This window comes from Drosophila willistoni (assembly GCF_018902025.1).
Source record: "Drosophila willistoni isolate 14030-0811.24 chromosome XL unlocalized genomic scaffold, UCI_dwil_1.1 Seg141, whole genome shotgun sequence".
Classification (NCBI taxonomy): Eukaryota; Metazoa; Arthropoda; class Insecta; order Diptera; family Drosophilidae; genus Drosophila; species Drosophila willistoni.
The window spans coordinates 4314858-4331910 of record NW_025814052.1 but is presented as its reverse complement, the minus strand read 5'-3'; the positions used below and the strand labels follow the sequence as shown (position 1 = coordinate 4331910).

The 17053-nt window shown below is 38.3% G+C and overlaps 2 protein-coding genes across 3 annotated transcripts; both read right to left on the bottom strand.

The window, feature by feature from the left end:
• Positions 1-3328: 3328 nt before the first annotated feature.
• LOC6648545 (odorant receptor 7a) lies at positions 3329-4670 on the bottom strand. Its single transcript, XM_002071296.2, has 2 exons — positions 3483-4670; positions 3329-3406 (listed from the first exon to the last, which is right to left on the bottom strand). The coding sequence occupies exons 1-2, from the start codon at positions 4668-4670 to the stop codon at positions 3329-3331; spliced, it is 1266 nt and encodes a 421-aa protein (XP_002071332.2).
• A 2280-nt stretch (positions 4671-6950) lies between these two features.
• LOC6648574 lies at positions 6951-16775 on the bottom strand. 2 transcript variants are annotated; one of them, XM_047011225.1, is made up of 10 exons: positions 16156-16775; positions 15439-16091; positions 15206-15378; positions 14964-15139; positions 14599-14619; positions 14185-14361; positions 13989-14100; positions 8920-9424; positions 8440-8858; positions 6951-8355 (listed from the first exon to the last, which is right to left on the bottom strand). In XM_047011225.1, exons 1-10 carry the CDS (start codon positions 16408-16410, stop codon positions 7355-7357), a joined length of 3492 nt encoding a protein of 1163 aa, XP_046867181.1. In that variant the 5' UTR covers positions 16411-16775; the 3' UTR covers positions 6951-7354. The 2 variants fall into 2 exon arrangements, with proteins under 2 accessions (XP_046867181.1, XP_046867182.1); XM_047011226.1 differs by lacking the exon at positions 14599-14619 and having other exon boundaries at positions 6952-8355.
• Between the last annotated feature and the right edge of the window lie 278 nt (positions 16776-17053).

Here is a 17053-nt window from a genome sequence, read left to right as displayed (position 1 = left end):
CACACCGAACTCCTTGCAACCACGTCGAACTCGAGCCATTTAAGTCGAACATGCAACAAAAGAGCGAAAATGCAGCAAAAGCATCGAACATCAAACAAATGAGCCCAACTCCAACATGTTTGCCATGAAAAGAAAAATCTATTGGTAATCGACATTATCGGAGCAAGCCTATCGGTCAATCGACATTATCGGAGCAAAACAAATCGGTAATCGACATTATCGGAGCAAGCCTATCGGAGTCACAATGCTATCGATATCTTCCCCAAGTCGGCGGCAAATTTAAAAAGCTGATGTATTATGTTCGACCTTTCAAATTTGCTCTTGAAATTGACTTTTATAATATTTTAACCAAATCCATCTCCATAGGGGAAAAAAAAAACAAAAACCTTCTGTCTTCCTCCATCATTCTAATTTCATTTTTGCGTTCAGCTCAGTAAAACACTTAAAATCTACGAAAAAATTTCTTACATGGATTGAACAAATAATTTTGATAAATAATAATTCAAAAACCAGAAGGCCGGGGCTAACTTCGACCGCGTCAAAGTTTATATACCCTTGCAACTTTTTTGGTAACTCTATCCTTACCTATAGCCATCAAAATGGAAAACATTTTTTCTAACAAGGCTAAAGTTTCCGAAAGAACGGCCTACAATCTTAGCATAGGAAATAACGAAGATATTGATCAAAGTCACTGTTTTCCACCGATCGTTCCTATGGGAGCTATATGATATAGTCAACCGATCTTGATCAAATTTGGCATAGTCGTTTATATGTAAAATAAACTCATCAATATTAAATTTCACGACAATAGCTCAGAAAATAACGAAGTTATTGAGAAAAGTCACTGTTCGTGACTTTGCCTTTTGTATGGGAGCTATATGATATAGTGATCCGATCCGGCTGAATCCGAGATATACAACGCCTGCAGTATATACAAGCCTACATGCAAAAAAAAAAATTTCAGCTCTGTAGCTCCAACGGTCTAGGAGGAGTTGGCGTTGAACCAGACGGACGGACAGACGGACAGACGGACAGACGGACGGACGGACGGACGGACGGACGGACATGGCTATATGAACTTGTCTCGTCATGCTGATCAAGAATATATACATATACTTTATATGGTCGGAAATGCTTCCTTCTACGCGTTGCACACTTCTGACCAAATTTAATATACTCTTTTTGCAAGGGTATAATGAATGAGAACAAAAAAATGTAGTTGTAATTGCAGCAATTCTCGTTTTGTTGTTGTTGTTTTGTCTTTTTTTTTTACACTAAAAAGAAAAGGAAAACATATTGAGGAAAACGTTAGTTTCTGTTTTGTCTCTTTTAATTTGAAGGTTCTACAGATATTTCTATATGTAAAAAAGTTTTATATACAAATCCTCTAAAGACAATATATGTATACATAAATCATTGCAGTGGATATTATCTAAATATATATGTACTTATATATGCCATAGGTTCCTGATTCATTAATCTAGTCTAATAAAAATTAACTTTATTTCTAAATTAGACAAAATTTTTCAGATTATATTTTACAATTTCAGGGAATTTACAATCAAATACGTTTACATAATTTTCCATAAAATTAATTGTAAACTTCTTTTTTATACCCTTGCAGAGGGTATTATAAAATTGGTCAGATGTTTGTAACGCACAGAAGGAGACGTTTCCGACCCCATAAAGTATATATAGTCTTAAGAGCTATCGGGCTGAAATTTGTTTTCGGGGTTTTTTATTACCCGGGAAAAATAAAGTATGAAAACCATCCGGATCCGACCACTATATCATATAGCTCTAGAAGAACTAGAAGAAACATTTTTATAAAAATTGGAGTATGCTATGAAATTTACATATGTGATATAAAACCCCAGATCCCAAAATTTGAATGTGATAGTAAATGTAAAATTATTATTACCAAGGACTGCAAGGGTATATAAACTTCGGCATAGCCGATGTTAGCTTCTTTGATATTTTTTTAGTAAATTTATATTAAATTTTATATGGAGTTTAAAGATCGGACATAAAAGTCGGAGCACTGCAAAGGTGTATAAACTTCGAAGAGCCGAGAAGTTAATGTTTCTGGCATGATTTTTTTCTCTTCTGTTCTGCATTTCATTATTATTATTATAAATTCAAAAAGGTTGATTAAATGTAACGTACTTAGCCAACAATAATTTTACTAATAATTTAAGCACGAAAATCTATTTGTTTGCCTTATATTAATCATTTAAATAAATTTATGGTTTAATGTAACAAAAATTGATCAAATTCATAAATTCAAGCCATTTTCGGTCACTGTCCGACTTTTCAAACAGAAAATCCTGAAGGTTTTTCAAAATTCTATAGTTTATTTCATTATATGGGCGAAATGTCAACCAAGAGCAAAAAATTAAAACTTCTTGAAACTCTTTGTTCTTTTAAATGCTTATACAAAAATGTTTATGTTTTAAATGTTTTATATTTTAATATTTTATGTATTTTGAGAATGTATTTGATTTGATGACCTAATCGAATGCAAAGTGATAAAATAGAATCGAAATAACAAATTTTTTTTAATAACTTTTTTCATTATTTATCTTTTGTAGGTAAGCTTTTACTAGGTAAAAAGTTTACCAAAAAATGTTTCTCACATTAAAACCAATTAAGAAAAAAGATTACAATGCAATCCGCATTATTTTTAAATTATCTCTTTTTGTTTGCCTCCCTTTTTAAGTTCCATTCGACACTGAAAAAAAGTATTAGTTTACAGTGTGCCAAATATCAAGAGACCCAGAGATCAAGAAAATTAAAAAGCTGGGACTATAAAAAAATAAATAAATAAAAAAAAATGTTATCTTTTTTTTAAGCAAATTTCAAGCAAGGTTTTGTATATGAAACAAAAATATTTTCAAAATGCCATTCAAGAATGATCCTTAAAAGTTTTGTTTTACTTTTAAATTATCTCTAGTTTAGCTAAAATCCTTCCTTATGGAAATGGCTCAAAAAAAAAAACGTTTTCTGCGTCCAAATATCGTCATATGTTACAAAATTTAAAAAAAAACAATACTCTACAGCATACCTTTTCTTGAGTGCTAAATAAAGGGTAAGAAAACAGTAAATTAGGTAAATTTTCTGATTGTTAAGACATTACTTTTTTTTTAATTCTACTTATTTGTTTATTTTATTTAATCACAGATTTGGATTCCTGGCACCTTGCCTTAAAATGGATCAAAAACGGAATCTCAAAGACACTGTTCATAAAAAATATTTAAAATATATTCCATTTATTAAATTTTTCTATTAATTAAAATTGAGTTTTCAAACATTTTATTGGGTTTTTCTTCTAATTACCATTGTTTAGGCGCTCACCTAGATTCATTTTCTTGATCAAAGTATAAAGTGAAAATGAGAATTTTGCAATCTGCAAATGACAAACAGAATTGGGAAATTCTTTTTAAAAAAAAATCCAATTGGTTTTAGTAATTAGTAAAACTTACGCTCAAATTGGTTGCTAAATTGATAGGCAATAGCTTCATGGCAGTCAATTTCATTGGTTCCTGCGAACGATGCAAATAGATGAGCAATAGCTTACGAAATTTGGGATTCTGACCAATCCAACGGCACTGGAATATGGCCAAAGATAGGTTCTGGCAATCATCAATCAACGAGGTGGCCTGATAGCAACATGGAGATGTTTGCAGAGTCACTGCCATCAGATAGATGGTCGAGGCGATTTTCGTATTGGTATTGGCGAAAATGAATATATTGATCATGGTGGTGCCCATTATGGCGGCTGTAATTAGAAACTGGACAAAGATGGTACGCGAAATGACAGGACTAATGCAATTTAGAAATTTTAGCACAGTCTGATGATCCTGTATACACCGTTGCAGTTCATCACAATCATTTTCCTGCTGCTGCTGCTCCTGCACCTGCTTCTGGCCTGGCTGATTATCCCAATCCTGGATTGTCTTACCCAAATGATGCATGCGTTCACTAAGCAATTGGACATGAGTGCGCAGAACATACAAATAGATGACCGCATAGACATCATCGGTGGCCTGATGCAGGCACGTCCAGTTCATGATGATGAACTCAATCCATGCCTGGGCACAGAACTGTCGTCGGTTTCGCCGCCAATCCAGACCCGGTAGATACAACGAATACGGCGGCTGTCCCAACAGGAATGAGCAAACAAACGTCGAGGCCGAATAAATGGCATAGGCTATCTGATAGAACCAAACCAAACGATTGCAAAATCGCACTGTTGCCGCAATCCGACGATGTTCTTCTGGTCGTACACAGCGTGCATCCAATTCGGCCAAATGGAGTTCCCCTCGTCGCAATAGGGGCAATCCACAGGCTAGAGCCAATATTTTGGCTGGCAAAATGACAGCATCGATGGCCACTTGCAATGAGGTTAGCACCTGGGTAATTTCCATGCCCTCCGTGTACTTGTAACTGATCACAAAGAACGTTGGCACCATTAGCAATTGCCATAGATACATAATGGCCGCAAAGCAGCGATAGACACGTTTCCATACTCTGCTCCTTGTGGGATAACTGCCATCCGGTGCCTGCATACCCAGAGCATAAAAGCAATTGAAGAGATTGCCAAAAGCCTGTCGGGATTCCCATACATGTTTTGGCTTTGATTTCTGAAAGAGATTACGTTCCTGACCCATCTTGTTTGCCACTGAAGGACCTTTAACAAAGGTTCAATCCTTTTATACCAACACGAAATGAGTTTCTATAAAAAAATAATTTCTTTATTTTCATTTTCTTGGTTTTGTTTTGTTTTTGTTTTTTGGTCTTTCTGGCTATGAATGGATATTCAAAATGAATTGTTAATTGCTAATTTGTACATAAAATAAGTCACAAGCAGCATTTATTATTGCATATTTAAGGGCGCCACAGCTCAATTAAAAATGGGGGAAAAAAATGGGTTCAAATGAAAACAAATCGAAACGGAAAACGAAAAACGGAAACTTTCCTCATTATAATTAATTATTGAATGCAATGGTAAAAATGCAATTACACTACAAGGTTAACATGGCTGGCTAGCTGATTGGTTTTGTTTTTGTGTTTTTTTTTTGTTTGTTGATTTTTTTCTCCTCCTTTTTGTCTTCCATAGGCAAATTGGTTTTTTGGTTATAAATATAAATTGTTTCGTTTTCAGTATTCTATTCGATTCAATTCTCGTCATTTGTTACTATTTTCGGTTGCTTCAGTGTTTTTTGTTTTGTGTTTCTTCTTTTTTTTTTGTTTTTGTGAGCATGAACAACAATTTGTCTAAATTAAGATTAATAACAACAGGCCAACAATTTACAAGGACAACAAGTTTCAAATGAAATTAGCATTCGATTTGAATGGACTCCATTTCATATATCTTTGCCGAAATTCTGAAATTTATTTAAAGCTTAAGCTATGTATATTCATGGAAGCCTTCTCAAAGTCATGTCATTAAGATCGGAAAACTATATATAGTCTTTGCTCTTGAGTCTCTAATCAAAGGCCAATCTTGGGTTGCGAAATGGAAGCGAATTTGCCCCTTGTGGTATGCAATGGAATAGATAAGTACTCGTTATGTTCAACAAATTTATAACTTTCAAAGAATGTTTTGCTCTAAGGATTCCCTTTTAACACCCCGGAACGTTTCGAAAATTCCTTTTTATGGATTGCTTATTGCATACTTTAGGGGCAAATTTCCCCACCATTTCATAGGCTTATTGTCCTAATAAGCTTAAGGTTCATCTGCTATTCAAAAATTGAATATGTCTTTTGTTGGCCTGTGTAAGTAGGTAAATTCAATTAGTTAGTTAGTTGGTGTTTTTTTTTCTTTCTTATTTTCTGTACTAAGTGAGGTTTAGATCTGAGCTAAGGGTCTATTGGGGCTATTCTCGATTGCCTCTTTTTTTCTGTCTGTGTTGGTTTTTATCTTAACTAAGCTTAACGAAATAAATATATATATATAGATATATATGTATGTATATATATGTGTTTAGTATATATACTAGATGTTAGAAATGCTTCTTGATGTACAAATTGTATTCCTCCTAGCTAATGCAATAAACAATAAATCATATATAGAATTTAGCTTAAAGGTAGTTATGTAACTTATTTTTTATAGATGGCGCTCTTAAACGAAAACAAAAAGTAAACAAATAATTATAATCGATGATTATATTGGAAAGAACCAAGAGAAAGCTGGTAAGCTTTATGGATTATAACTTATTTAAGATACATATATGTATATATATTATATAGGTTCTTGTTCTTCATTCATTAGTTTTTAAAGTTTGAGTTTTCATGTTTTTTTGATTTTTCATTATAAAGGTTAATAGCAATGTTTTTCTATCCATACATAGACACGTATCTCTCTCTCTCTCTCTCTCTCTCTCTCTCTATCTTTCTATATATATATCTGTATCTGTATATAAACATTTTGTCAGACTTAAAAATGGAGTGTAGAGTATATATATATATATATATATCTGAATTTGTTTTTTTTTGGGTATATGGTGTTTAGAATTCAAATTTTCTTATTACTTTCGATATACATGTTAGAAGTACTCGTATTTAATAATAATAATTATTATTAAATTATTGATGTTTGGATTTTGAAATACATCATTTAAATACACATATATATGTATGTGTATATGTGTGTATATAAGTTATTATTTATTAGCATGTACATTATTATTGTTGTGTCTTTTTCTCCACCATGTTTCACTTTTGCAATTGGCAACTTCTCTATATCAATATAAAATTGGGGGGAGCTATGAGGGGAAGGATGTATCGATTATAATGTAGATAGATGGATGCATATATGTATGTAGGTTACCGGGAATCGAACACTAGTCTTCTGGCTATATTTTTTTTAAGGCAAATCACACAAGTCATGGGATATATATGTATGTACATAAATGTGAATCAAGATTGTATATATATATATATATATATTGCATATTGAAACAAATTTGAAGACTATACCAAAAAATGTTTGAAATATATCTATAATCGATATATACATGGGGATAATAAAGCTCCTCCTAATCCTCTTTCAATCTTATGCTGATGGTGTCTGGTATCTGAGGTATGTATGTATGTCTCTCTCTCTGTCTATATGTATTGGCATTTCACTCTAATTCACGGCGACTCTTTTGCTCTCACTCGCACCCACTCACAAACGATATTCATAGTGTGCGGAACGAGAACGTCGTGCACCTGAATACCAACGATAGGGGACACGTTGCTGATGCAATCCCAGACCCAAACCCAATGCCCCAGCATTGTTAACAGCAATACTACCGATGTCCGCTCCCGGACTACGCGCCAACTGAAGGGTTAGCGCCAAACGCGCCTGCTAGGACGATGACGATGGCGATGGTGATGGTGTGCTGGCGCTGGAGGTGTGACGTTGTCGTCGCTGATGTTGCTGCTGATGCGTGTGCATGGCTGGTGCCGTCATTCGTCTGGCCAATGCATTGCCATGACCATGTGTCGATAGATTCACATCCAAATAGGCCTCCGGACTGAAACGCACACGACTATGCTGCGATCCAATGGATCCCTCTTTGGCACTCAAATATGAGCTATCATCACTGGTCAATGAATCGGGCGGTGTGGCATTTGTTGGTGTGCCCTGTTGAGATGAGATGCTATTGCTGCCGGCTCCGTTTCCAGCATTATTCCCATTGCCTCCCCCCCCTGTGCCATTGTATTTCTTGAGAGAACTACGCAATTTGGAGGCCTGACTGGTGGCACTGACAACTGGTGGCAGAGATGCCACAGCTCCAATTGGCAGCTGCTGCTGCTGCTGCTGCGGCTGATAACTTAGATTGAGTCCATGTTGCTCAAAGGGCAGACTAGCTGGCCGGGTGACAGTTGCGTATTTGGTCTTGGTTATCGGCAAGGGACTATGTATTAAGCGATTGAGCAACTTTGGTGATCCTGCGGCGTAGAGCTCCTGTTTAGTGGGTGGTTGTGGTGCTTGTGCTGTTGCAATTGGCTGTGCCTCCTGTTGCTGCTGCTGCTGCTGCTGCGTTTGTTGCCCCACCCTGTCATAGTCCAAATTGAGATTATTGTAATCATAGATTAACTCTTCCTGCTCCAATAGCAGGACATTCGAATTATTCGACACAGTCGATGGTGTCCTTCGATGTCCTGCCGCACTAACACCCATTTGGGGTACACGAGGCGGTGGTGTTCGTGTCACAGCAACTGGTGGTGGTGGTGGTGCCTCATATTGATATTCATAGTAATCGGGCAGACGATGATTATAGTCATAGGAATAATCTGGATAAGATTTACAATCACGCTCATAGGCGTAATTCAATTCCGGTCGATATGGAAAATAGTTTGAACCTACAAACGGAGAGACAGGGATAGAGAGGGGGGCAAAGTACAATTACAATTGAGATGATTGGCAAATTGAAAAAGCAAACTCACCAAAGTAACCATTCCGATAGGTTGCACCGCCATCATTAGAATAACTGGGACCATTCCGCAAATAATCAGCCGGAGCATAAAGCGGAGGCGGTCCAATGCCACCGCCCACACGAAACTCCTCAAAGCCTTCAGCGGCATTGCTCAATTTGCGACGTGGCGATGGTGTTGGTGGTTGTGAGCCGGCAGCATAAAGCGCCGTCACTGCCTGTGCTTGTGGTGGCTGTGTTTGGTTTGGTGGCAATTGTTGCTGCGGCTGTGGCTGCTGTTGCAGATGCAACTGATGTTGCGGTGTACGTTGCACTGGTGTGTAATACGTCTGACTGCCACCTATGCGACGAGCTATTGATGCAGCGTGTGTGGCCTGGGCCAACTTACTCTCCACCATTTGTGGCTGCTGCTGTGTTGCTGCTGATGCATACCTTAAAGAAGAAAGGAATTGAAATGAATTGAAGAAGCAATGGAATAGGAGATGATTCTCACCTTGTGGCCGAAACTTTACGCCTTGGAGTCTCTGGTAGTATTTGCAATTCCGTTTCCAACTTCAATGGCCCATCAGTGGTGGTTAGTTTTAGCAATGTATCCGTCGTCGTCTCTTGGTCCAGCAGATTCTTTTCATCTCTCTCTTCGTGTGTTGGCGGTTGCTGCTGCTGCTGCTGCTCCACCAGTACCTCTTCCTCCAGTATATTGGAGGCTGTCAATGCTTTGGGAGCTGTTCTCAAGGCCTGAATTTCGCTTAGCAATGTCGGATGCACTGGGGAGACATTCGACATGCGGACATCGTAACCAGCCGCCACACCGGCCAGCAGCGAGGCCATGTTATAGAGGAGCAGTTCGATTACCGACAGCTTGGGCTTACGGACCGCATCCCCGGCATAAAGTGTGGGCAATGGCACATTGCTGGTGAAACGACTGAGCAGATAGGGCGATGGCGACATGATGGGCATATTGGCTGGTCCTGGTCGCCAGTTCTCTTCCATTTTGCAGCCTTCGTCAATGGAAATTGTTGGCATGAAGGAAGTTATGAATGTTTCAATAGTTGTAAAATGCATTTGAGATTGGGCAAAGATTACTTAGTTGTGGGTTGGGTTGGAGGGGTGGAGGTTGGGGGGATTCACCGCAGGCAATACCTTGGATTAACCATCAAATACGTTGTTTTTGTTGTGTTTGTGTTGATTGGTTTTTGATTAGCAATAGAATTTTAGCGGATTACAAATCGGAATAACTCATTTTCTCTCTCGCTCTCTCTACCTCTCTCTCTCTCTAGTTTTTTTTAAATGTTTTTGTTTTGTTTTTAGTTTGTTTTATTTGCGTACTTTTCGGGTTTTCTAAGTGTGTGTGTGTGTGTGTGTGTTCAGTTGGTTGGTTTTTTTTTTTTTTGTTTATTTTGGGTTTAAGGTGTTCGTAGGGGTCACCCTTATCCAATGGAAAATACACAACTTTTGTTTATATGATTAAGAAAAAATAGCATTTGTTACAATTTAAAATTAAAAACAATACAAAATACAGAAATTATTCTCTTATTTTGTTGTAAAAATAATACATAAATTTTGATTTTCTTTTTTTTTTTTGTGTTTTTCTTTTGTAAAAATTTTGATCACATTAAAATTTTTTTTTTTAATTCGTATAAATTGTAAATAAAACTGTAATCAAATTGCAAAAAAAAGTTAAAAAAAAAAAAGGAAACACAGAAGCCAATATAAGATCTAGAAACTAAACAAACTTAGTTCAACTAAGATGTGTGTGGGTGTGTGTGTGTAGTACGTGTAAATAGACATACATACATATATATATAAATATTGTATATAAGTAGGCATAGTAGATAGTATTTTATAATTGTAGGTACATGTATCAAAAAAGTATCGCTTACTTAAGTCATTAACTAAAAACTAATTAATATACAATTACGTTTATAATCATCGTCATACTTGTTTTCCCTCCTCTTTTGTTGTTCTCTTCTCTCGAGCTCTTTATCAATTGTTATTTTCTATATATATATATATCGTATATATGCACTGAATATGATGAAATTGCTATAGGACCACCCATTGATAGTTAAGATACTTTTCTTTGGAAGACGATTGTCGTTCATTTTTGCTAGTTCTCTTCGGGGGAGGGGGCAAATTCTTTTAGACTGATTGAAAGTTTTTGCCAGACAGGTTTCAAATGTCGGCTAACGACTCACAAGGGATATACCCGAGGTTATAAAAGCCCATTTAAGACTGGGAAACTTGTTTTTTTTTTTAATGTTTGATCCTTTCCCTATTCTCTTTAGTGTGGTCCTTGCTAAACTACATTGCCAATAATGTTTATGTTTGAGTATTAGTGGGAATTATTCCCAACAAACTAAACTCTTAGAGCCCCTAGATTTGGTCAAATATTATCGATTAGTTCTAAGTTTATGCATTCGCCTCTAGATTTTTTGGCAATTTGTTGCCACTAGAGTTAATTAGAATATGTTTAAAGAATCATAAGATAGAATCTTTAATTTCTCTAATCACTGGTTAGAAATCGACCCCCTCTTCCCCTTCTCTCTTACTCTCTTGTCACTCTTATTCACTTTACTGTGCATATACGAAATGCTTCTGTTTGAAATTTGTTTTTTTTGGCGGAATTGAGCATGTTAATATGCTCCTTGAGGGATTGACTTATTATTTAAGTGTGCAGTGTTGTATGTGAATGGGTCACGCTTAGCCTAGGGTTTTAATATAAAACAATGAGCTTTCTCGTCCACAATAAGAGCCAGATATATATATATATATATGTGTGTGTGTGTGTGTGTGTGTGTGTGCGTTTCAAGCAGGCAACTCAACTCCAATTTCAACATCATCTCGATTCTCGTTATTATCATCGATATCATCATCAGCAACGTTCCAATTGCTCACATGACTGTGTCTGAGGTTTCTTAGTTTTGCGTTTACTTTTACTTAGTTCGAGCTGCGTTCGCGTCTGATAAGGATCAATGGCACCAAATTCAACATCATCTTCATCAACATCAACAGTTGTAGGACCACCAGCACCTCCACCGCCGCCAGCACCACTCATATTATTCTCAAAGAGCTTATGATATTTCTTTTTGGAGCCACGTGTAAATAGATTTAATAATGAACGAAATTTTGTGGATCCGGTTGAGTGATGCTGATGCTGATGATGATGGTGATGCTCCTTGGCCACCTTACGTTGGTCGGTGGGTGCCTCTACAGATTTCGATTTGGTTATATGCTTGGGACGTTGCTTCTTTTGGTTTTTACTATGCTGCCGTTGCTCCTCTTCGAGCAGATGTTGCTTCATTTTGATAACATCCGGATGTGGTTGAACATCAAGCATACGCCGTGTGGCCAATATGGAATTCTCCTGCATATGATAGCCATTCTGGCTATCTATGGGCGGTTCTGGGCTACCATTGACGCTATCCGCCAATGAGCTGGATGAATATGAGGTGATAAAACTAATCGAGGCAGTGGATGTGTGCAATGGATCATCAATTGAGGCTTTGGTCGCATTGGGGCTAATGGCAGTGGTGCTTTGAAAAGTAACCGAACTTTTTCTAGATGTTGTTGAATTTTGACGCACTTGTCTGCCGGCAATTGCCGATGAAGGTGGATCGTCTTCATCGTCATGGGCAACAACAGTGACAACTTCATTTTCATCCTGAATATCTTCTGGTGATGTTGAGAATTCTTCATCATCATCATCATTCTCATGCTCATTCTCGTCGTTGTCGTCATCATCATCATCATCATCATCGTCATCGTCCTCATCTGTGGAAGCCTGATCATATGGCTGCGTAAAGAAACATTTACGCGAGAATTGTGAACGTGATGCATCACGTTTGAATGTCTCCTCCTTTTCGAGATAATCAAAATCCGAACCCTGAATCATCCTTTCGTGTTCATCGTTAAGCGGTGTGGTGGAATTATACATGGTGAGATCGCCACTGGATTTGGAATTGACGCGCTCACTACTAGCCAAAATCTTTTTCGATACATTTCTATAGAAGGCGCGATCATAGGTATTATTATCACCACCTCGCCAGCCGCCCAACTGTATGGATGAGCCCAATTGTTGCTGTTGCTCCATTTTCTGCTGGTAATGTGCTACGGGTACGGCTGTTGTTCCTGTTGGCAGTGGATGATGATTATGCTGAGGATGATGATGTTGAAGTAGCTGATGAGGTTGAGTTTGTTGTTGTGCATGTGGATATTGTGTTGTGCTATCCAATGAATGCTTTTTACGTCCAACTGCTGGGCTATTGCCCAAACTGCCGCCACCCAAACGACTGGTTGCTGCTGCCGATGTTGATGTTGTTGTTGTCATTGCAGCTGACGATGTGTTTGAAGGTTTAAAGATGTTGAAACAACCGAGTATGGGTGTCTCTGAGCTATCATCTGATGGCATTTGCATGGGAGTTGCTGTTGTTGGTGGTGGTGTTTGTAAATGACTTGATAGATTGTCCAGACCCTGATCATGGCTGCGTGCTCTATGATAATGGCGATTTATCGAGTTGTTGTTGCCATTATTGAGTCTACTTTGAGAAGCTATACTGGGCGAGGAGGAATTGCTGGTGTTGTTGTTGTTGTTGTTGCTGTTGTTGTGGTGGTTGGATGACATGCTCATGTTTGTATTAGTTTTATTGTTATTGCTATTGCTATTATTATTATTATTATTATTATTATTATGATTATTTTGATTATTATTATTGTTGTTGTTGTTGATGTGGTTCATATTGTTGTGGTTGATGGTACGCAATTGATAATGTGGCATACCTGAGACCACACCAGCACCCACAGCTCCAATAACCGCCACACTGCCGCCAACATTTGAATGTATTATCGATGGCGATGTGGGCGATGTTGCTGGCGTTGTCATTCCCATTCCCATTCCCAATCCCAATCCCAATTGTGGTGGTGGTGTTAGGGAGCATGTGGCAGATGACAATTGCTGCTGTTGTTGTTGTTGTTGTTGTTGCTGCTGCTGCTGCTGTTGCTGCTTCTTATCCAAATTCGGTGCACTTTTGCTAAACGATGAATGTGTGGAACTTTGGGCTGGCCATTCCGTTTGATTGCCACCCAATTGCGAGGGTAGCAATGAACGTTCACGCTGATGCATTGTCGATGGACCCCAGGTTTTGCCTTTGTGACCATCAGTCACTGTCATCATCATCATCATTTTCAACAAAATGTAATAGAAAAAAGTAAATAAAAACAAAAGAAAAATTGTAAAAAAAAACGAAAACAGAAAAACTTAAATAATAAATTTAATCAAAAATGTAAATTAAACAGAAATAAACATTCATTTGTATGTACATGTATATGCAACTTTACTTCTATTTGCATTGTCAGCTTTTTAGTTATTTATTGTCTATAGTCTATAAAAGGTTTGTAATCTTTTCATTTTCGTTTCATTTCTAGAGATTGTGGACTTTGTTATTTTCCTATCTGCTATTAAAATCCTATCTCTTTAGTCATCAATTTGTTTAAAAGAAAGGGGTCGCAGGAAATGGCTTGTAAAAGATTTTATATGTATTTGTATATATGTATATCTACACTCACGTGCCACAATGCGCAATCCGGATAAAGATGGTGATCCAGGCGGTTCAATTTTATCCCTCACTGTTGTAATTGTATGACGAAAACCCGTGGGTAAACTTATTTGCAAAGGTTTCTATATTATAAATAAACGAAAAATAAATGCAATTAAGTTGTGTACATTTTTTTTTTTTATATAAATTTCAATTTCTCGACTGACCTTTTTGCCCTTTTTGGGTTTACGTTTCGATGGCACTGGCTGCATCATGACTAGCTCACGGCCCATTAACTCAATTTCACGTTCACGCAAATGCTCTTCACGTATCTTGAGAAGATTCGCTTTCTCACGCTGCTCATTTTGTACTCGACGCAATTGCTCCTCCTTGTTGCGCAATTCCTGTATGGAATATCGAATAAAATTATCATTAGCTCGCCATGGCAATGAGAGGTATGTAGGTAGAGTAGATTGGGCTATGGTTAAATGTCATGCCGGAATAGATACATATAAAAAACCCAAAAAGGAGTAATTATAATAAAAAAACAAAAGAGGCATATGGGGAGAATTGGTGGCTAACCAATGGGGTAATACGTAAAAACAGAAACGCAAAACTTGTCTTTCTTTTAATGCGCTTACCTCTTCGATGGTTTGGAAACGCTTTACGATGTTTAAGTTATATACATATGTACATATATATAAACAAATATATATTCATATACATATATATAAATATGTATATATGTGTGTGTGTGTGTGTATACAGATAAAGATATAAAGTATTGAGAGGAAATAAACGAAATGATTAGAATTTTGACAAAGTGAAAGAATTAGTCAGTTAGCCAAAATTCAAAGAGATCGCCTCAAGTTGTTTATGAAACGCGCATATCCTTGAAAAATGGCCCACAGACACACACAGAGAGAGGATAGACTAAAGTTGTTCAGGACATTTAATTAACAATAAGTTTATAGACTTTTGTTGTTGTTGTTCCATTTGGCTTTACCTTTTCTTTTTCGCGCAAATCGTGCAGAACTTCGGCAATCTCCTGCTTCCAGCACTCTTGCATATAGTGAAACGTTTCCTTTTGAGTAACCGAGAATTTCGATAGAGCAATGCTTTCCAATTGTTTGAGTATCTCCTTAAATCCTGGTCGTGTGTGCGGATCAATTTGCCAGCAGCCTGAAAGAAACAAATCCAAACGTTATTGACGACATCCAATAAGAGGCAATGAGGATTTGAACTTACTTTTCATTAGGGCTCCCCAACCCCAGGTTTCTGGGCATGTTTTTGGTATGGGCAAGGTTAGTTTATTAACAGCAACGCCATAGGCCACAGACAGTGGATCGAAACCTTTGTATGGTGTCTCGCCAGTAATTAGTTCCCACAGCAATACTCCATAGCTCCAGACATCGGAGGATCTGTAGGAGAGAGTAGATTAGCTTTCGACGCATTGGTAGGTCAGGGTGGTATGAACTTACTTGGAGTATGTGCTTTGACTGATAACTTCTGGCGGCATCCAGGCATATGTGCCCGCTGCACTCATCCTTTGTGTATTGTACATCTCACGGGCCAGTCCAAAGTCGGTTATCTTAAGCGTCTTCTGATGCAGCTGATTACCCTCGATGGCCTCATAGATCAAAACATTGGATGACTTGAGGTCACGATGTATTATTGACATGGGCGCCTCATTGTGCAGGTAATTCATGCCGCGCGCTATCTGAATGGCCCAATTGACGAGAACATCGGGTGGAATTTTACCAGCCAGTACACGATTGAGACTACCACCTCGAGCATATTCCATGACCAGGCAGAGTTTCGTCTTCAGGCAGACACCGCGCAAAGCGGCAATATTTTCATGCTTTAGAGCCCAAAATAGTTTGGCCTCCTGCAGGACATTCTCGCGCATACGTTGCATATCATCCTCACCCGTCTGATGGGCTATCTTGATGGCCACCTCCTCGCGATCGTAGTAGCCGCGATGCACTTTGCAGAAGCCACCAGACCCGATAACCTCCTTAATGTCCAACTCATCGTAGGCAATTTCATGCGGCTGAATGTTACCAATCGCCGATGGTACATTCTGTTGCAATGGATCCACATCGGTTACAAAATCTCGTGGAAATACCCCAACCTAAGGAGAACTCGGGCAGATTAGAATTTGCTTAATTGGAATGCTCACACAGACAAACACATACCTTATTGCCAATCTTGCCCGTCCACCAGCCATCGTCGCCGGATACTTCACTGTCTGTGGAAAGGACAACAACAATTTGTCCACGACGCAGAGTTAACTCATCTTCGCCCTGGGCATCGTAGTCATACAAGGCTGTCCATAGACCGCCATCGGCAGCTACGGGTGGCTCATCATCCTGAACAACATTTGCATCCACTCCATTTGCCGGCTGCGGATGACTGGTGGCCACATGCTGCTCCTCCCTAATGGAGAGCATGATGCTCTACTCCTAAACAATTTGTCTGCTCAAGTCGTCCAATTGTGCGACAGCATTGAAGTAAACAACGCTAGTCTCGTGTCGTGTGCCACTTAGCCTTTAGGATGTCCTTTGCTATGGTATACTCTTCCTCCTTCTAAGGCTCCAGACGTCGTCTTTGTGTTATCAAATGAATTTCGTACCCAGCAAAGATATATGTATATCTTCTTCTATTATGGTTGGTGGATGGGGGAGGGGGATGAGGGAATTGTCTAAACTAATTGCGTCCAATAACCAATACACCTGCCACGCCTACCCAGCGCGCGCGCCTATTGCCGTTGATGTTGTTGTCGTTGTTGCTGTTGTTGAGGTTGTGATTGTTATTGCTGCTTTTGTTGTTGGTGTTGTTACTGAATAGATTTCACTTCTTTTTCTTTGGTTGTTGCAATCACCCTCCCCCCCTCACACAAGACCACAACATATAACCTCACCCTTGTCACTGCAGTGTTCCGTGTCTTCCGTTCTTGTATAGTTGCCGCAACTCGGTCCCTTGTCGTCCGTTACGTCGTTCCCCGTTTAGGTGGCAAGTTGATAACATTAATTAACTGCACTTTTTTTTTTGTCTTTTCGCTGTTGCTTAGTTCGTCTGGAACATCTGGCAGCA